Genomic DNA, 21,980 nt, shown 5'->3' with positions numbered 1-21,980 from the left:
TACAGTTCAAAGCACAAAAGTAAAGATGTATGCATTGACTGGATTATCTCTCTTTCGCTCTGACTCAAACACACACCCTCCATTTTATTTTAAGTTTGCAGTGGCAAAGCGCTAGCAGGTCATAGACAATAACCAGGCTGCATATTCTGGCCTTGCCATGGGAGTTTTTTTAAATCAGCACTGCACTGACCCAATGAGCACTCAGAGTTATCTGTCCTAAACACACACACACACACACATAATTCCACAGGGCAGGAATGTGCTGATAAGAAGCCAAGGCCCTTCACACTCTCTTTCTCTTTCATTCTCTCGCTCTGACTGGCCCGTGATTATGTCCGACTTAAAAAATTGAAGACTGTCCCTGATTTTGTTTTCATAAAATATAGAGAATTCATAGTGAAAATGCTTAAATGAGCAGTGCCATCATTTTAATGATTCTGTTAAATTAATAAAAAATGAATGCTAAATATTTATGCTGCAATGCTATTAATTTTTAATCAAACATAAAATAAAAACTGTCACCTTTAGATGCGCTACTGGAAGGCTGAATCTGAATAGCTCGCTTTCCAATTATGTTTGCTGTGTTTTTATGTTTGCTTGCTTTTTCATTTTGGTTGCATAGTGTTCATAATTGCACATTGCTAATGTTTTATTATTATCTCTCTTTCATGGTAATATGAGAGAAATCTGTAAAGCATAAAGAATACTGGTTTAAAATATTGGTTTAATATGTCAGATGTTAGGGTTCAGTTCTAATATCTTATTTGATGTTTAACAATAATTTATCAAAAAAAAAAAAGATGAAAACAGTTAAGAGGGGGAGAAGAGGGGGATTTGAAAGTTCAAAAGTACATTTTGCTTGTAATATCAACTTGTAACACTATAATGCCTGTAGCCTTTCAGAAATAAAATGAATTCTTGCTGAAAATAAATAACTTGTTTAAAACATGAGAGAGCGTTTATGTAACAATTTCAACTTTAAACCTTATGCATTTTGGCTTTTCAGGTTCAAAATTGCATTTAGGGGCCCAAAAACATACTTCCGAATTCAAACTGTTTATTTAATTTCCCATTATAGTCTGTGAATAAACTACTAAATGAAAATTCTCAAAACTACAATTTAATAAATGTTCAGCTTTCTTCTGTGATGCGGAAGAGTGCTCGTTTTTGCGATTGTTTTAGAACTTGTAATGGGGCTGCCTATGGGAGAAATGACTAGGAATAATAAACAGCATAAAGCCGTCAAACTACATGCTCTACGAAAAAATGTGTTTATGACTACACATAAAAAGTAGAATAATATAATGAGAAAAGATCTATTTGCAACATCAAGTAGCACAACAAGCGTCTAACCAAAAAGATTCCGATGGTTGCGCCCGCTCATACGTAACAAATAAGGTCAATAGCATAGGTCTCAAACGCAAACTCAGCTCTGCACAGTTTTGCTCCAACTTTAATCAAGCACCGCTGATCCAAATTATCATAGTGTTCAAGACTATTATAGGCTATTAAGCAGGTGTGAGTTGGAGGTGGTTGGAGCTAAACTATGAAGAGCTGCAGTCCTTCAGGAATTGAGTTTGAGACCATTGGTCTATAGATATGCGGAAATACTTGTCAACCAAAACAACTGTTCTTTACAATATGATATTTCCAATTACTGTTCTTCCGTGCATAATCCAGTGTTTTTAGATATTAAGGAATGTGGTTGCATTATCATCTGTATGTGACACTATTTAAAAACAATTAAAAAAAACTTTTTTACTACAGTGTTGTGTAAACATAGCCTACATCTCATTAAAAAAAAAGAACAGGATAAAAAAATTACTTTCTTTAGACAGGGTCACTAAAAGACACATATTAGCAGATTCTAATCACTCTTTAATAGTCATAATGTGAAGTTTGTCTTCAGGGGAAGATGGTCTTATTAGATAATGTGTAGTTGTGCAATGTCAAAATCACGAGTTCTCAAATAACAACCTAAAAGGGGCTGTTCCCACATCTGAATTCCACAACCAAAATCTGTGATGCAAAACACACACACACACACACACACACACACACACACACACACACACACACACAGAAGCACAATGATGTGTAACTGTACAACAACAGCCTCATTCAGCAGGGGGGTCCTTTTGTCATGGTGTGCGTAAGAGAGAGAGTGAAAGAAAGAGAAACAAAGGGAGGACATGGGCAAATGATGAGTGAGAGAGGAAAGAGGGGGATAAATAGGACACCTTGGTGCTGCTTGTATCCCAGACCCACAGAAACAGCAGTCACCCCGGACAGGCCTCCAGTTAAGGGTCACGTGACCAGTCTGAGCTCACTCAAAGGAATTCCCAAGCCCTTATAGGCAGCATTCTGTCCCACAATGCCTGTTCTGTGGCCCAAACAGACAGCCAGAGTTAATGAGCTGCTGATAAAGCTAGATTAATTTGCTTCACTACTACAGTATATAATTAATATCCAGGAATAAATAATGCCTCTCATCTTCATAATAACTGCGTGTATATGCATAAGTTCCTATAATTATACACTACTAATATATAATATGTATTGTCACTCAAATATTTACACTGTGAAATTCCTATAGCTTCAGGTTGGAATCACAAACATAACAAATTGGTGTTAAGTAAGATATATTTTATTTGAGAATATTTTATCTGGAAATTATTTATTGAGCAGTTTATTTATTAAAAGTTACTAATTATTCTTTAAATAAATGGAATGCGTTCCAAACTGTAATGGTGCTTTCACACCAGACGCAGATGAAGCGTCAAGCGTGAGTGCTTTATATCAGTGGTTCCCAACCTTTTTTGCCTGAGACCCCCTTTTCCCCTTGAAAATATTGTAAGGCCCCCCTCCACATTTAATGATATTATCGGTCATATATATTTACAGTAATCATGGCAAAAAACTGTCCCTATTTGAAATTCAATAGCAAAAATACCAGTATTCACACTGGTGTAAAGTGAAAAAAATAATATAGCCTATGGGGGGGAGCTATCGTGGGATTCATTAGCATGAGCCCGTCATGCAAACAGCCCCTAAAAGGCCACCGTCATTTGCGATCTTCATCAGTTGATCTTTTGCGCAGCCATGGAGCATTCACTTGATTTTTTTGTCAAATGAGTTGCGAATCCATACCTTGGCAGTTCGTGGGTCGTTCACGGAGCCTTTTCCCCTTAGCAAAGAAACGTTTTAAAGACGCCTGTTTCTTACTCATTTTGCTGCTAGTGGGTTAAATTTGGGCAATCAAGTGACCGAGATGCAAGCGAGATACATCAGTCATTTTAAAAAAATAAAAGATAATTAATGATTTCTGGTGCAGCCTGGTACCAATTGATCAACGGACCGGAACCAGTCCGCTGCTGGGCGGTTGAGGACCACTGAGCTAGGGAACAAAATAAACTAAGGAAACATGTTCATTCTCCTAATAGGGTATATGCCGAGCTAGTGCTGTTCCCATGCTGAAACACTTCCGGTGACCTGTTATTGTGAACTTTTTTCCATTTTTTATGGTTCCTTATACAGCATCGATGTTGTAATGTCATTAAAATACATTCAGTTCAATAAACTGTATCATTCATTTAGCTGCTCAAGCGTAAAACGAGACAAAAAGCTGTTTACTCGCATGCACCCGTCAGAATCGGCAGGCTAACGCAGAAGCTCCATTGAATATACTGGGGTAAAATAAATGCTCATATTATAAAGATATGGCGGGGGAAATGTAATTTAATGCAGTGCTTCTTGTACAATCTGAGACCCACTTTAAATCGGATATAACTCAGCTAGTGGAGATCGCTGATTTTTAAAGAAAACAGACCTTAAACGCACCGGATTTTGCATTGGCATTCAATTCCGGAAGCGCTTAACCCAGGTTACTGGCGTATTAAAAGTCCTATTAGCATGCTTCGGCATATACCCCATTGTCCACTGCTAAGAAATGTTTTAAATATGACGCGACCCCCCACAGAGCTCACTGAGGCCCCCTTGTGGGCCGGGACCCCCCTGTTGGGAACCACTGATTTACAAGGTTAGTCAATGCAAAGACATGAATAGATATCCTGCGGGTCTATTTGTGTGATTGAGGTAGCGTAAATGACGAAATACAAATTAAGCACTTTGCACATTTGACACCCTTCATACATAAATTGCTCGAATTGGAAAATGACTTTAGCATACATTCGCAACACATTAACCAATCAGGAGCTCTAGTATGGGCGTGATTATAATGTAGCGCCTGTTGTTGGAGTCCCGAGGGGAAATCCTCCTGCCAACACTGGACAACAGCTCATCAAACTGGGCACGCCTTAGTCTGAAGCTTCTGAAGGAGTTTAGGGTGGTGTACCTCTGAAAGGATCTAGTTTACTCAGACACAGCACCGAACTCTACGCTGCTTTTCAGTCTTCCTAGATCACATAACGCACAGCTATCTCTCGCTAAAAACCCAGTTAGCCATTTAGCAACAAAACTAGAGTCACCAGATAGACAAAAGCCCCACCCATGATGCAAATCCGCGTCTATTGTGAATTGAATATCACAAGCAAATTAATCAAATTTGATGCACGAATAAAGTCAATTTGATGTGGGAATTAATGTTCACAAGTCTATTTACGAGTGAATAGTGTGATTTATTCGCCTATGCCACGTCTGTGAACACCCTATATGTTTTTTTTTTGTGATCCACTGAACCACTAATTATCACTATGCAAAAAAATTGAGTTGCCCCATAAAACTGTTGATCTTTAACAAAAAAAGAGCAAATGTCTGAGGTGAAGAGTGGTATAATTTCCATAACTTTGTAAGGTTTGTTTCAACACAAACTCAGTCTGTCTAGTCTAGAGCAAAACAAAATTAGATTGTATAAAACTAAATAACTCAAAAATCGACTAAGTAGTCCAAAAAGAAATACCTTTTGTGGTATATAATTATTTAATGCTAAAATCTGCTGAAGCCCCTACATGGTTCACTCTGAGTGCATTGTATTTTATTTCCATTTTCAAAAGAAATAAAAAATTGCATTCTGCATTTTTCCCCATGCCTTTTATTACTCTCAGAAATGTCTGTGTGTGTGTTTGAGTGCTATCTTTCTTTACTGAACATATCATGGACCAAACCAAAGCAAAACCGTGACCCTGAAACCACAATACAAAACTGTATGCCCTCTGTACTGAAGCACCCCTAGTCTTCAGCATATTCAAAATGCTCTTTTTTAGGGGGTCAAAGAATCGTAAGCAGAGTGGACGCAAGGCATAACCATAAAACACTAATTCAATTTAAAATCAAAAAATGCACAAGTGTAAACAACACCTAATTGTGGACATAAAGATGAACAAAGGTAGACTGTACCCATTTTTAATATTTCATACTAGCTGATTAAAGCCAAAAGCCAATAATAATACTTTTTTATGCTAAATATACCAGCACCGCTTATAAAACTACAGCAACAGTAAGTTTCTATTACAAAATATCAAGACAAGATAAATAATCAAATGAAGTCAAAAGAGCTCATAAAAGAGTCTGCAATACTTCAGAACTGCTGTCTAAAGCTGACGGTGCAGGGGAGCAGTGAAGGAAATTGCTCAAGCGTTATCTTCAAAACAGCCTTCTAGAGTTTCCCAGCTCCATAAACACAGACTAGATCTCAGCAAACCTGCTTTGTGCTGCGGGCACTGTAAAGCTGAGGTCAGTAGACCTGGGTCTTAGACGTCAGGCCTAATGGAAAGCTGGACAGCCAACAGACAGAGAGAAGCCAAGAAAAACTGCCTGCTGAAAACATAAACAGACTTCACTAAAAGAGCTTCACAATACAGTTCGTGGCAGTAAGCCTGTCAGATATAGTATCTTCAAAAGAGCGATTGCTCCTTCCCAGAGCCGTGTACTCGCATAAAATCCACAACACCGCTAATCCACTGACTCACACACGCAAACCAAACCTCCAAACGAAGACCATCATTACTGCAACACTCTCACACACTCCATCCCCACAAACACACCAAATCTAGCAGCGATCACTATCATTATGTGCGCACAATACAATAATAACAGACTATTATCAAATAAATACAGCCATCCAGTCTCAGGGGTAAATAAATGCTGTGAGGTCTGTAATCTCTTCAAGCTCAGTCTGCATTTAGCTGTCGCTTAAACAGCAATTATACAGGCGGCAAAAGCATTGAAAATAATCAATCTTATCAATGCGATTACTCCGCGGATCTGTTCGGAAGACACTGAGCTAGGCATGGCCGACATCACCTGTTTGAAATATTCAGCCAGTTCAAGCTGAGGTAACATGAAGGAATTTGGCGTGCTGAGTTTGCGTCTGGGTCACTGTAGCCCACAATCTCCTGTAGGGCTCTGTATTATCATGGTTGAGAGAAGAAGGCTCACTAAGACCAGACATGTGATTCAGATTAAAGCTGATTTTTTTGTGTGTGTGTATGTGCCCTATTCTCTCAGCCAGGTTGGTGTATATCGAGTAGCTCTGATAGATGTGATGGAAAAAACTTTGGGTGGGGGAAAAAGAGAAATACATTGGTGTGAAGAAATACAACAACAGAGTTAAATGTTATTTCCTGATAAATTCAATTTTACTTAATCTAATAGAATAAACGGTTTAATTTAATATACTATTTAGAGAAATCATTTAACCATAACTTACTGATGTTCCTGAGATATGCTAACAAATGCTCCATTTACACACTAACAATGTGATGGTGCAGAGAAACCTCTCTAATTGACAAATCATTGACAAGGCCCAATCCCAATTCTACCCCTTAGCCCTTACCCCTACCCCTCGTTTTGTGCGTCCCGTGAAGGAGTAGTGGTGTCCCAATCCTTTTAGCTTGAAGGCGTAGGGCTAAGGGCAAGGGGTATACACCCCTTCAAACAAAGATTTTTCAGGACCACACTCGAAACCAAGAGGTAAGAAAATTTCCCAGAATACACCAGCCACAGCTGCCCCCGGAAGTAAGGAGATCCACAAATTAGTATTTTTGTCATTATTATGAATTTTTACAACAAACAAACATATGTTTTATTACAATCATAACCGCGTTCATGTTTTATCATCATGTTTAAAAAAAAAAAAAAAGAAACGTTACAACTAAAACCGCTAAATTTTGCGATATATAATTCATAATCATAACTCCTTATAGCAGTCCCATAACATTCTGACACTCGATGACACTCAAGTCTCCTGTCAGAAAAGTCTAGTGGCTGGGAATGAGAATAAAGACTATTAGACTGTAGGAAAAACTGTGAAAATATTCTTGGTCTATTAAACATTACTTTTGACTTCACATACATATACATTAGGGCTGTAACGATACACGATATAAAATCGAAATCGCGACACTCAGATCTACGATCCTGTGTCGCGGTGTAATAAGGAAGAATCGCGACACACCCACCCCGTGATACCTTTCCAATACAAGCACTGCTCCGTTTAAGCCCTTGCAATATTTAGCCGGGAGAGCTCGCACGGAGCTCTTAGTAAGGGGCCGTCTGAATGTGTCAAGAATATCAAAAACAAAACCAACTTAACCCCGCTTGACAACCGACAACGCCAGAAACATTGCCAATGCTGTCAAAGCGGCCGGATTTTCAGCGCATATACGATGATTTGCTCACACTGTTAATGTGGCTGCGCAGAGAGGATGGCCGTTCACCAGATGTCAGGTAACAGCCAAACTTTTCTGTAACCGTGCAGTGCGCTTTCTGTTTGAACCTTTGAGAGTGCTGAGTGACAGGTGCGTGAGGTCAGAAAACACGACGAAGCTTTCAGTTAAAATAAACACAGTTTCTATAGTTATACTTTATTTAGAGATAAAGGTATATGGCTCTGGCTCTAATCACTCTATCTTGCTGGAGTTTTTAGCCGTTTCGCTTTACTTCAGAACGCATTAACACCGCTCTGAAGGTCTAATCGTTGTTTTAAGTTATCCAGAGCTTTATGAATATACAAATCTTGAATATCACAATAGTATTAAATATTACAATTGTAACAACACAGACAGCAACACTTTTGCACAATCGATACCCAGCTGATTCAGTCGTTTCATAAGAGGACCGCGCCTCTTCTTTTTTCCATGTCAACATAAAGGCAGTAAGGTGCGCCTTGTTTTCGGCCACTTGTTTAACTGCAAGGCAAACTTAATTTGCGGGACGATAACGTATAACCCGTGCCTACAGACACATTTGCTAAAGAAGCAAAATGGAAGAAGAATATTGCTGTTTGATACAGACCTGTTGATACTAAACCAGCGCTTATGTTGACCTGGATCTGCGTAATAAACGCAACAAATAGGCTTTACTTTTTATTTTACAGCTTAAAACATGTACGCAGATTAATGCAATATCATATTTAAACAAACTGTTTACAAAAAGTCTACATATGCGCGCGTGTTGTTGTCTTTTCATCAGGCAGCGCGCGCACTTGAACCGCGAGGGAGAGAGAGGAAACCATAGGCTATATCAGGACATAATCTTTAAAATAAGGATTTATATTAAAATGTAAAAGGTTTTGTGATTATAACAATAACAACGGGGCATTAAATAAATGCATATTTTCCGTGGAGCAAGCAATTAGAGGAAGTCTGCGATTTTTATTTGACGGAAGAAATAAACATATGATTGGAAAAAAAGCCTATGCCGGTTATTAAAAATAATCAGTCAGTATTTTCGTTTTGTAAAATAAATTAATTATTTAAGTGAAAATAATTTAGGGCAGTCCTATTTATTTTATTTAGATTATTCTGCTCTTCTGTGCTAAACACTGCAGGTGCGTGAAGATGCTCTGTTGTTCTGTTCCGCTATTAATATATAAAAAATAAATCAGTATTTTAAAATGCAATATTTAATGTGTCATACACAAAATAGACACGTCAATTTGTTTAATATAAAATTAATAGTAATCTGACCAATTAACCGTTAATAACCGATTAATGAGCGGCGGTTGTCGGTTAGCAAAATTAATGAAATGAGCGTCCCTAGCTCTTTAATTTACTTTTTCTATGCAAGAGAACTTGATTGAAAAATAATTTTCAACATGCTTGAACCATCTAAACAATAGAGTTTAGTTTGGTTTTTCAACAGTATTTTGTTACAAAGAAAACAAGTGATATAGCTTTGGCTATTTATTTATTTTATATATATATGGCTATTTATATTGTTAATAATTTGCATAGTTAATATTGTTCTTTGATGTTTAGTTTATAAAGATTTTTCAAATGTTATTTAATTAAAAATAGTTTTAAAAATCTTTTTTTTTTTCCCACCCCACACGAAAAAAATAAAATAAAAAATCGTGATACGAATCGAATCGCGGGTCAAAAATCGTGATACGAACCGAATCGTGGGTGTGGTGTATCGTTACAGACCTAATATACATATATATATATATACATATATATATATACACATATATATACACACACACACATATATATATATATATATATATATATACACATATACATATACATATGTGTGTGTGTGTGTGTGTGTGTGTCTTGTTTACTACACCCTTTTCACTTCTCATATGAAACCACACAAAGATGAGGCACAATGACAAAACAGTCTGATTACCTTTGTATGTCTGAATATATGTATATATTGGATTGACTTTCATTGAATAACGCTGCATAAAAATTACAATACAAAATTCACACAAACACACAAAAAGTGAAAATGACAACAAACAGGACTTAAAACTGAGAGAGAAATAAAATACAGCACACACACATCCTAATGATTTATTAGTAGCATTTAGTTATATTGGATAGGTCACGTTATGTTTTACAAAGATGTGTTTTGTTTTTGTTTGTGTGTAAATCTAAATAAATAACCATATGTAATGCTCTTTATGACTTTTTTTTAATTATCAACGAAAATACAAAAAAAAAGGTATTCAACAAATCCAGGTATAAACCTTAGTAAAACAAGATAATAAAGTGTAATGTGTCAGTCTCATCCAATCAGCATTAAGCTGTGTCGTCAGCCAGTCGTTTCCCATCATGCTTTTGGTAACGCAGTCTTTTGAGAGCAACTGCGGCCGACTGCTCCATCCGAGGTATCCGCCTCGCGATCGCGAGAGTTTTTTGGTGCACGTCAGCGTGACATCAGAGCGAGGCGAAGGCAAGGCGGACACATTTCTAACCGGCATGCATCTTGCGGTGATCACCGGTGATCGATTCTGCGCAGATTTTGGCCAAGTCAAATGAGCCTAATGTATCTTTTTTTTTTTTTTTTTTTTTTGCAAAAAAACAGTTGACAAGTTTGTAACAATATTTGTTTACAATGCAGAATATGAATTACATTGTCAATGAAAAGAGATATGAGAGAGAAAGACAGAAAAAAAAAGAATAAAGAACATGATATAAACTTGAGGGTAAGACATTTAAGAATCAAGAACAGTACATAAATTAAAGTCATTACAAAATGAAATAGTTCTGTTTGCTTTCTTATTTTTAGATAATGAAATTAATCATGTCTGGTTTGTCCGGAGACACAGTGACGAGCGTTTCTTTGTCAAATCAGCGTTGTCAAATTTTGATGACGTAACCGCACTGATTCCGGAGCCTCTGAAAGTCCGCGAATGTTATGTGATACAGCACTGTAAAGCTGAGATTCTCTTCTTTATGCCAATCTTGAATTGTATGAATGGGATCAGCGGATCAAAAGTTATTAAACATTTAAGAGCTATACTTATTTTTAGCCGCGGGCGGCTGTCTCTGTCTTTAAGGGTTAAAACCGTTGATATGCAATTGTTCATGGTATGATAATCGTGCACGTTCAAATCGTGGTAGACCGTCATACCGGTATATTGTTATAACCCTATCCGTGAGTCTCCTGCATATTATCGAATATTTTCTGTAAAGCAGTTTCTGTCCACACTTAATGGTTATAAGAGACATGTTTCGGATTAGATGCAGTAATATTAATGTATAGGATTATATGAAGCCTCCTTAGTTCATTATCTTAGGTAAGGAGAAATCTCCACTTAAGTATCATACTTAAAGCAGTGTTTCCTTTAGGATTTTTCCAGCTGTGGTGGCAGGCCTTTTTTTTACACAGAGCTGCCAACTACTTGTGGCGTCATTTCAATGATAAATGTCGTGATCGCAGTATTAGAAGTCGAGATCGCATTTATGTAATAGCCTACAAGGATGCGGACCTCTTTGCTTGCGCGCCGATTTCCTCTGCTCGTGCACAAAACTTCTTGCACGCCCCCTCAAATATAAGCAGCTTCAAGAGTGCGCAGATCTTCTTGTGCGCTCTCAAGTAAACACTGCTGTAGTGCAAATTAGTGCGTTTATGTAACAAGTATGTCTCCAGCATTTATTAGATTTGCTGGGAATATTTATGAATGTCTCTAATAGACTTACAGAGCGACATTAATGCGTCCTGAAGTAAAGTGAAACAGCTATACGTTATGTTTGCTGGCCTCACACATCACTCACCTGTCAGTCAGCTAGTCAGTATGTCACCTTAAAGGGTTAAACAAATGACACACAGCACTACTACGGTTACAGAAAAGTTTGCGCTGTTATAATTTACTTGCCCTTTACGTTTTGGTAAGATTATCACCCGCTATTAAAAAAATTTTATGTTTTAAATGAGAAGCTGTAATGTAACTGTGGCGGGATGAATTTTGGCGTGGCACCCTGCCATGGAAGAATGAATGTAGCGAAAACCATGTAAAGGGAAAATGTACTCTGTGTCGGCTGCAAAAATCCTGATTGGAGCAGCCCTAATGCCAATAAAGATCTTGTCCCTGATTGTTTACATCCAGCCTATTTAAAACCGCACAATAGCCCTGAGTAAAATGTCAAATGTTTTAATTAAATTATGAGTGGTCCTCAAGGAGGAAAATATAAATAAGAAAAACTATAGGATAAACATCTGTAAAGGTCACTATAACATTGCTTTTATAAAAATGCCAGATTTCCCAGTCTGCCGTACAAACAGCTTTTACTGCAGAGTAATTAGGGGATAAAATAATCAATAAACTCTACAAATACAAGCTAAGATCCAGCTAAATTCAAGGAGCACACTGCACATAAGGATTTCACCAAATTAATTGTATTTTTCCATTCATTGCACGTTCATTGAATTAATGTCTCTTTATTGATTAATGAAGCAGTCCTGACAGAAACAGAGACTACAGGCCCAATTTATTTGTCTGCATTGAGTGAACAGCACGTTGGGCATAACCTATAGTTTACATGGACCATGACACACACTCAGAAAATAAATGTAACTACACATCACAACGACACAGAACCCAATATCTGTGGTTGGCTAGTTAGGTATAGCTGTAAAAAAGTGTTGATGGTGGAGAGAGCCATGGGAGCTGAGCAGGTGGCGTGCATGTTTAACAAATCTCGAGTCCTGTGGAGGAGCTCTTGGGATAATTTTGTTTTTTGTTTATTCTATGATTAAAGTTGTTGAACATTCAGCGATTCCTGCCCCTTACTTCCTTGAATGTGTCTGAGTTGGACCTGCTGTTAGTAGCATCCCACCCATTTCTGGTGTCGACTCAAAGCATTGTTAAAAAAAAAAACTTGGCAGTACTACTGGCACTACTTTTATTTCGGAAGTATTATTGTAATGCAACACACTCAAAAAATAAAGCTGCTGCTTGTTCAAACTACTTCTTTAAAATGAGCTAAAACAACATGATTTTTGAGTTTGATTTAAGGCAATTTAACTGTTTTATGTTCAATACATTTAACTTTGTAAACACTAACAAGTTAACTTAATTCCATCATGTTGTGCCCACACAAATTGATTGTGTGGAACCCAGCATGTTTTACAATGTAGACCAAACACTAGGGATGCTCCGATCGATCGGCCAGAGATCGGTTTCGGCCGATAATCACGCCATGACTTGATCAGTACTAGCTGATCTGGCCAATCTCGTAAACCGATCACAAGTGTTTGTTTACGAGTTTACAAGCAGAGGAAGATGCACATGCACGCCCTGGTTATACATCAGCAGCGCTACAGCACATGAGCAATGTTTCCAAATTGGATTGTTAGTTATTATACTTACCAATTATTTCTATCTATCATTTTTTGTAAAGTAAACAATTACATGTATGAAACATCCTTAAATTTATTCTCTTAGTGAGATCTCATACTTAAAGGAAAACTGTTTATGCAAGTTAAATAACGCTTGAATCTGAACTCAATATTGGCTGCAAAAATCCTGATCGGAGCATCCCTACCAAAAACCAAAGAACAAATGCTCACAACACTGTTGGCTATGCGCAGTGAATGCGCTGTGTGTATATATACAGTATATAATATACAGCTGTGTAATATACATCTAGTTATAAGCACAAACCAACCCATATCCTAAAACAACCAATGAACTAAAAGAACATGATTACATAATATTTTAGCAATTTTTAAATAAAGCAGCCCTGAATAAATGCTTATATAATTAACTATGAATTTATAAAAATGATGTAATTATAGTAAGCCAGTCTCTCCACATATAAATTTCACATAATTTCACTGAAATTCTTTAAATATGAACGCATCATGTTGCTTAAAATAACTGCTGTTACGGCTGCCCCGTTGTGTACTAGACCACTATTAATATGCTACAAACTTACTGGCTACAATACAGAAACTGAAGAGATGACACATGTAGAGGATCACACACACATTTTTGCTTTCTCCTGTCACATGCAGTGAAGATCTAAGCCTGCTCAGACAGTTCCAGAACACTGAAAGCCCAGTGGGGAGGACTGAGGGGAGTGGGCTAACAGTGGATGACAGTAGGGTACAGCCTAATTAAGTTCCCATTAGCTGAGCATTAAACTGCTATAAGAAGAATACATACAGTTGAAGTCAGAATTATTAGCGCCCCTGTTTATTTTTTACCCCAATTTCTGTTAAACTGGGAGAAGATTTTTTTTTCAACACATTTCTGAACATAATAGTTTTAATAGCTCATTTGTAATAACTGATTTCATTTATCTTTGCCATGATGACAGTAAATATTATTTTACTAGATATGTTTCAAGACACTTCTATACAGCTTAAAGTGACATTTAAAGGCTTAACTAGGCTAATTTGGTTAACTAGGCAGGATGGGCAAGTTGTTGTATAACAATGGTTTGTTCTGTAGACTATCAAAAAAATTTATATAGCTTATAGGGGCTAATAATTTATTTGACCTTATAATATTTTTTTAAAAATTAATAACTGTTTTTATTCTAGCTGAAATAAAACAAATAAGACTTTCTCCAGAAGAAAAAATATTATCAGACAAACTGAAAATTCCTTTGCTCTTTAAAACATCATCTAGCAATTATTATATTTTTAAAAGTCAAAAAGGGGGCTAATAATTCTGACTTCAACTGTATAATGTGTTTGACTGAAACTTAATTTTTGTTTCTAAAATTGCTAATGGCAGGAAGGTGGCAGCAGATGAAAAAATTACATCTAAATTACTTGATAAATTGGATGTTTATCAGACAAGATAGGGAAATTATTTGACATTTTTGGAGGATGAATAAGATCACTGTGGTAAAACGCACAGTAAAAGAGTAAATATCTTATTTGATTTATTTATGTATCATTATTATTGTGCTGCTATTTTTATTTTCTGTATGTGGGCTTTTTTATATCTTGAGTTCATATTATTTATCTGTATTACCAGTATTTATGATAGCAAAATTTAATTACTGTAACTGCCGATGTTGGAGAGTGGAGGGCAAAGGGGGTGTTAAAAGGATGTAAAAATGTTCTGTTAAACTATTGAAGAAGAAAAAAATGTTATCATTAAAAAACTACTGATAACATTTCTTTTAAAAACGAGAAGTTGTCATTTAGAGCACAAAATTTACATTTTATTAACACAAATGAACAAAAAGCTGCCATGGTTTCATATATGTAATCTGGAAGTAATTTCTATTTCACAATTGTTTCAGGACTTTCAATTTATCTGCCTATTGGGGAAATGACTAGGAAAAAACAAACAGCAGTCAACCATTTATTCTATAAACAAGTGTTTTTATGACTATACATAAAACTAATATAAGAAAATAGCAGTGTTCAACAGCAAGCTGCATAACAGGCTGTTGTTTTTACAGGTAAAATCAATAATAGTGAGTGAGACCGGAAATTTCAAGCCAATTAAGGTATCAATGGCTGCGCTTGCCCCGATGTTAAAGATTGACGTCAATAATAACTAGCAACACTAATAAGTAAAACTGATTATGTGAAACATTAACACACATCAACATATAGGCCCTGTAGTGGAGCTGCACCAGGAGCCCAGTGTTGCTACTCCTCACCATGGGAACCGTACAAGCTTTCCAACAACACAGACACACTTGAGTCTGATTGGCTGTGAGCGCCACACAAGACTTAGTAAACAGCACAGTGCACTGCCACATTTCAACGTTTACAGCTTTATCTTCAGAATTTTGTGCAAGAAAAAACTAGAGACCCAGATAAAGAAGCAAACATTCCCTCTCCATTCCTCTTTTCTAATATGTCTAGAGATATGTTTGTTCCCTGATGATTAAAAAAAAAAACTCTCAAAGAGGGCCAGAGGCTCCAGCGGTAATTAACATAACCTCTCCAAAGCAGAAATGGAGGACAAGAGCTTTCTCTCTCTCTGATTTGACTATGAATACAAGCTTGAGGGGCCTATTTATAGTATTAATACAAATCATTTTCTCTTGTATTTTGTGAGACAGACAGACAGGTGATGGAGAAATTATTTACCCTTCCTTCTTCAACGCCTTTATTTTCATGCAGATAGGACACTAGGTTAGTTCCATTAAGACTGAAATATTATTTTTCCCTGAAGTAGAGGGTGTTTATTTACTCGAGAACAAATATGGCATGATGTCAATCCAGAAAGTCAGATACTGTCTTAGAGGGTGTGAAAGTGAGACAGTCCAGTTTAACAAGAAAGTTGGATAAGAACAAACAGACATGATCAGTGCCATGACTAATCCTACAATCGTAACAGGACTCTGTTATAACGGAGAAATCTATTCCATTTAGAAAAAAAAAATGGGCAGTTAGGTCTCTCAATAAAAAAAACTCTATGATTATAAAAAATAATGTTAAAGCCACTTTAAATGCTCCTTAAAAAATCCCTACTAAAGTCCTAAATAAGCCACACATAGGAACTTAGTGAGCATGCAACACATGCGGTGTCATTGAAGATGTCCATAGAAGTTTTGTCTCCATAAGCTGTCTTAAGCCACACAGGTCTCCCTTGGGCATCTGGCGTGTTCATTCACTTAACTTTAACAAATAGTCCCAAATTGAGTATTAGTGTAGTATTATTAGTGTAGTCCTTTTCCCCTTCTCCCAAAAGACCTGATGAAGATGTAATTATCCACATGATTTTTTGTTGTTGTTGTTGTTCTTATATTGTGCTATCTCACAGAGAAAACAAAGATACTGGGACTGATAACTTAAAAAACAAAAAAAAACAAGGTCACCCAAGCTTATCCACACCTCAAACAGACATGATAAACTCTATGATATCTCCACCTAGAAAAACACAGCTACTGTAGTGTTCTGATGTAGACCTTCAGCTGCTGATATTCAGTGATAAACTGTCTGTAATTAAACCAATATCTTCAGGTGATTAAAAATATTAATTAATATTTTTAATAATTTAACAAGGGCTTCCTTCTTACAATAACATGCCTATTTTCATATATATATATATATATATATATATATATATGTGTGTGTGTGTGTGTGTGTGTGTGTATATATATATATATATATATATATATATATATATATATATATATATATATATATATATATATATAATACGAAACAAAAACTGTTTCTAATTTATACAATACCAATATTGTGCATTAAATTGATCTAAAATGAGACATTTACAATTAAATGTAGTCATTTATTTAGCAAACGCTTACAATAAACAGCACTACTGTTGTTATTAAGAGTAATAAAAATTAGAAGTGTCCAGAGCACCAAATCAGCGCTATAAAAACAGATGCTAATGCTATAATCCTAAAACATAACAAAAATCTTCTTCAATTGTATTATTTCACATTATTGCTGATTTTTACGATGTTTTGATCATGATGTTGATAGAAATGCTCCAATAAAATAATGTAAATACACACCATGGCATTACATCATTACGTAAGCATTTCAGCTCACCGAAACTCACCAAACCTGAATGTCTGAGTGTGCAGTACGCATTCCTGTGTTTTCATACGCTTCTTAAACTGCACAGTGGAAGAGGAAGCACATTCGAGAGAACCATAAACATATAAATAAACACAATGTGCGGCATTGTAGTTTGTTTGGGAGCCACCTTATGGAAAAGACTCCGTGGGCGCTAGCTCGCTCGCTCTCTCCTTCACTCTCTCATAGTGTAAACAACCCAAAATCGCTTGTTTAATCACGAATATGCGTGCTTAACATAATAACTATAAAAAGTGTATACTTTTGTTATCTTTATATACAATATAGGACCGAGTTGTACTGGTAGTAACTTAGTAGCACTAGAAGTAACAGTAGTAGTAGTAGTAGTAGTAGTAGTAGCAGCCATGCACCTGCAAAATTCTAACTTACCCACAATTTTCAGCCAACAAACACAAGATTCCACTATAGGCTGTGCGCATACTTAATTGCCCCCAGAAAAAAATGGTATTAAATCTTTAATATTTTGAGGGGAAAAAATAAAATAAAAAAGAATTATTTTTACACCACTTTGTATTGGCAGAATGCCATAACATTAATCAACAGGTACCTTGAGAGCCCCAAACTCTTCCAGCTATTAGAACTCACAAAAATCCAAGAATGTTAAAGAGACAGTACATGGAAAAAATAATGCTATAACTTTTTTTTGTATACAATACAAAGGATCCTAGTTAGAATGACAGTCGATCACCATTGGCATTCCACATATAATCAAAGCAGTGAGCGAGATTCGTCCTGCCTCTAGTGTTCCTCTGATGATAGAAAGTCATATTTGAACCAACCCGGGATGGTAACATTAAACAATTTAACACATTTTCGACGAACTAACGTTACCCCTTTAAGACTGTGTCATTCGTGTGGATTACAGAAAAATAGGATACGGTCACGGGGAGAATGCGCCTTTTCACACATCTATTGCTCCCTAAATGGGTCAGGACTCGTGTCCCATCAAACTGTTTTGAAAAGTGCGTTTAGCAAAGTCATTTCCTACCTTATTTATTGCAGCCTTGGCAGACATTTTGATATCTTGTTGGCTCCCGGCGTAGCAAGTTTACTGTTAAATATCACTACAACCAAAACACAAAAAATAGTCCTCCTACGTCCTGCCCAGCAGCCGCCACAGCGCCGGGCAAAGCGGGTTTATTTCTTTTGACCGCCCAAAGACATGTCAACACAACTGAAATCCCGCAGTCCAAAGTTCATCATCTATTATTATTGCGCGTGAACATACACAAACTTCACAAGCTCCACGAACACACTACTGACGGTCTCTCTTTCGCTTTCGGATAAAATAAAAAATAAATAAGAATATATTGCTCTCCTAAAGCCGCGCCACAAAGTTTATTAATATCGGTGCGAACCGTCCCACAGCGGCAGAAGTTTCAAACAGATGGGCTCGATCCTCGCTTCTCTCCTCTCCCAGCAACAATCATGACATGTCTGACTGGGATGGACCATTACAGTTCCGCGGGGGTGATGGGGTGGAAACCGGGACGGTGTGAGCCGTATAACCACAGTCCCAGATACGTGGTGGTAACTCTATGTGTACACGCAGCTGTGTAAAGAGTTTATTTTCCGAGTTAAATGATACATGTGTCACTATTTTACATTAACTCACTGAAGTAAGATTAGAGTCGAAAAAACGCCCCTGCGCTTGATTTTTGTCTTGACCGGGGAGCGGATGGGATGGAGAGAGGGAAAAAAGGTGAAGTGGATTCAAGTTGTTTCTCGCTGCTTTACCTAGTAAAAAGTTTAAAAAGTAGAATTTAATTTCTGTATTTTATCAAAAAACATTTTTTTTCTAAAACAAAAAAGAACATTTTATTTAATTATTTAATTTTTAAATTTATTTCTGTATTTTAACCAAAAACGAAGAGTTTTTGTAAAACTGACCATGATAAAAATGTTATAACTATATAAAGTATAGTCATCATTTAATTTCTTCCTATACATTGCACTATAATGTTTGCATAATACAGAACCAGTTGAAAGAAGGGCAGTGGAAGGCAACTAAGCCCTTCACAAAAATACATATGCATGCTGCTCTTTTCCATTCTACATGATAACTACGCAAACTAAACTTTGATTTAATTTTACAGGAATCTGAAATTGTATGTGGTCTAACCTTTAGATCGAGTTCTGGTTGATAAGAAACCACTCAGGAAACCTAAAGCAACATAATTGCCGCAATACAGAGCACTTCCTGTGGTTTCCGGGCCCCCTCCCATAGGACAGGGCCCCAGAAGGCTGTTTGTATTGTTTTGAAATCGGCATTATGGGCTGTACTTTTCATCTCAAAATATCAGCTTATGTTCGCAACTGATAAAAAAGTGAAACAATCTCACACACGCGTGAAATATCCTTGATTCCACAAGAGTATAATGAGTCATTCATGATAAAGCATTCCTGCTTTAAGTCCCTGGACTATTTGCGTGTTCAGAAAACAGCCCAAAAAAGGTTTCATTTAAATTCAACAAGCAGAGGAAGAGAGGAAGCAAACTTTCTGTAATCTTCATAGTTCTTGCAACCGTCATTAAGATGGTAAAGATATCATTTCAGCATAATTGAGGATGAAAAGTTATATTTAAACTCTTTAGTACAATTACTGTACCAATCAGATACGGCAAAATAATCAGATATGCCATACATATTAGCCTCTATTAAAAGAAGGGCTACTTTAGTACACCATTGTATACCACAGAAACTTATAAATGTAATCAGAGTACTCCAAATCGTACACCCATATCAACTAATGGTCACAAGGTCGCTGCTTGTAGATGTAATTCCACAAATACTTTGATGACTGATGGACAGGTCCAGGGGAGAGGCTAAGGATATTTTGGATTAGTCATGCTGCTGGATAAATTCTTGTAATAAACCAGACCAGAGGGTTAAACCCAAAATAACTCTGTGTAAGAGGTCACATTCTCTCATAGCATGGCTTTAGGAGCCATGAAAGTAGGGAAGGAGAGGGAAAAAAAACATGAAAAATTTCAGACAAAGCTTTTCAAAAAAATAAAATCTCTGCCACAAAAACATAAAAAAGCATATTTATTATACTATAAGTGCTGTCACCACAAATAAAAATTAATTATAAATTGCAATGTTCTCAATTAATAAAAAAAAATGATGATGAAGATGAATAATTAGATTTGATATAACTCAAAATGAACTAAAACACAACCTGGACTCCTGAAACTCACTGAACCCCAACAACACAGACAAAAAACAAAAAGAAATAGAATGATAAATACTGCCAATGACGACAATCGCTCAATCCTCCTCCATCGCATGTTGCGATCAGCATCGACCAGCGAGGATATCAGGATATTCAGCATCCTTTCTGTCAGCGCTGGCAAATCAATCCCAGAATCCACAAAAAATCTCAGAATCACTCATCATGTCCTCAAAAACCCAAGTCAAAAGGCTTTAGTGTAAGCCAAAGATTGAAAGGACTGTTCTAACTCGAACTACAGATAAAATGGAGCAGAGACAGAAAATTTGTGACAGAAAAGCATGATGAAAGCTGCTTTGTCTCGCATGGTTACCCTAAACAGCTCTCGGCATGAGCAACCTGAGGCATCGCATCAGCCGAAGAGCTCAGGTGTGCTCATGGAAGAGCAAGCACTTGGAAAACACTCCCATGGCCTCGCAAATCACACACACACATACATATGAGCAGCATGTCAGAGGGAAACCTCAGTAGGCTCTGAGATTTAAAATGATTATGCATAAATGTTTTACAATGTTATTGTTTTTGTACATAAATTATAAAATGCATATAATTTCAAAAATAAAGATACAAAAGCTGTCGCTGGAGCAGTACCTTTTCAAATGGTACACTTTTGTACTTTTTGGACACTATAATGTAAACTTTAGTTAATTATATGTACTTTTAAAATACCAATACGGACCATTTCAGTACAAAAGTCTACCTTTTAAAGTGGTCCTGCTCGAGTAAAGCTAGCTTTACACTATACATTACCTACCAAGTTCACACAGTAAGAAAACATTAGAAATGCATCACAATCTAATTTACTGTGGAAATCAACATTGCTTTAAAAAGACAATATCAATGTACAGATCATGTACTTTTACATTTACTTACGTGTGTGTATAAATATGATTCTGATTAGTTTAAATGTTAGATAAACAGACAGACAGATAGACAAATAGATAGAAATAGTTCATTTATCTAAACACATTATCATATAGTTCTATTATTTTTGCATTGCCTTTTAGCCTGGCGATGTTGAACACAAATCCTCAAAATTTGGATTACAGCAACTGCACTTCACCATTCCAGTCCAGGAAAACGAGGCACCATGGAGAAATATAAACACAAAAAGAGCTCAGCGCTGCACCTCTGTGAGCAAAAACAACACATTTGACGGGAGACGTTTAAATCTGAACCCAGGAACTGCCAACACATGGATCTAATACATTCTTCCCTTTTTATCTCTTCTTCTCTTGGCTACACTATTGACTTCGAAATGTTCTTTCCATCAACATGCTAAAGATTTGACTACTTTTGCTGAAGAAAAACATGCTCTGGGTTGAGTAGGAAACATAATTTGTGTATTTGATTTGAGGTTGAAATAAAGAAGAAAGGTAAACCTCTGGAGCAGAAAACATAGTGAGCCTCAGAGACCTGAGGGAGGGAACAGAGTAGGGGAGAAAATGATCCAGTTTCACTGTCCGTCTTCATCTGTGTTGAATTAAAATCCAATTGACCTTATCTAGTT

At 36.6% G+C, this 21,980-nt stretch overlaps 1 protein-coding gene across 48 annotated transcripts in view; it reads right to left on the bottom strand.

Annotated features, from left to right (window-relative positions):
• tjp1a (tight junction protein 1a) overlaps positions 1–21,980 on the bottom strand; it is a 196,508-nt gene that overhangs the window by 77,132 nt on the left and 97,396 nt on the right. For 24 of the 48 annotated variants that reach the window (XM_087261232.1, XM_087261240.1, XM_087261247.1 and 21 more), the window contains exon 1: positions 18,227–18,647. The exons of the other annotated variants lie outside the window; for them this stretch is intronic. In XM_087261232.1, coding sequence (XP_087117358.1) covers positions 18,227–18,253 — 27 coding nt within the window. In that variant the 5' untranslated portion in view covers positions 18,254–18,647. Of the gene's footprint in view, positions 1–18,226; positions 18,648–21,980 lie in introns of those variants that run through there. 48 annotated transcript variants of the gene reach the window in all.

Source organism: Danio rerio, chromosome 7, assembly GCF_052040795.2.
Source record: "Danio rerio strain M-AB ecotype USA chromosome 7, GRCz13ab, whole genome shotgun sequence".
Classification (NCBI taxonomy): Eukaryota; Metazoa; Chordata; class Actinopteri; order Cypriniformes; family Danionidae; genus Danio; species Danio rerio.
The sequence above is the reverse complement of the archived record's forward strand: the minus strand, read 5'-3'. Positions and strand labels throughout refer to the sequence as shown.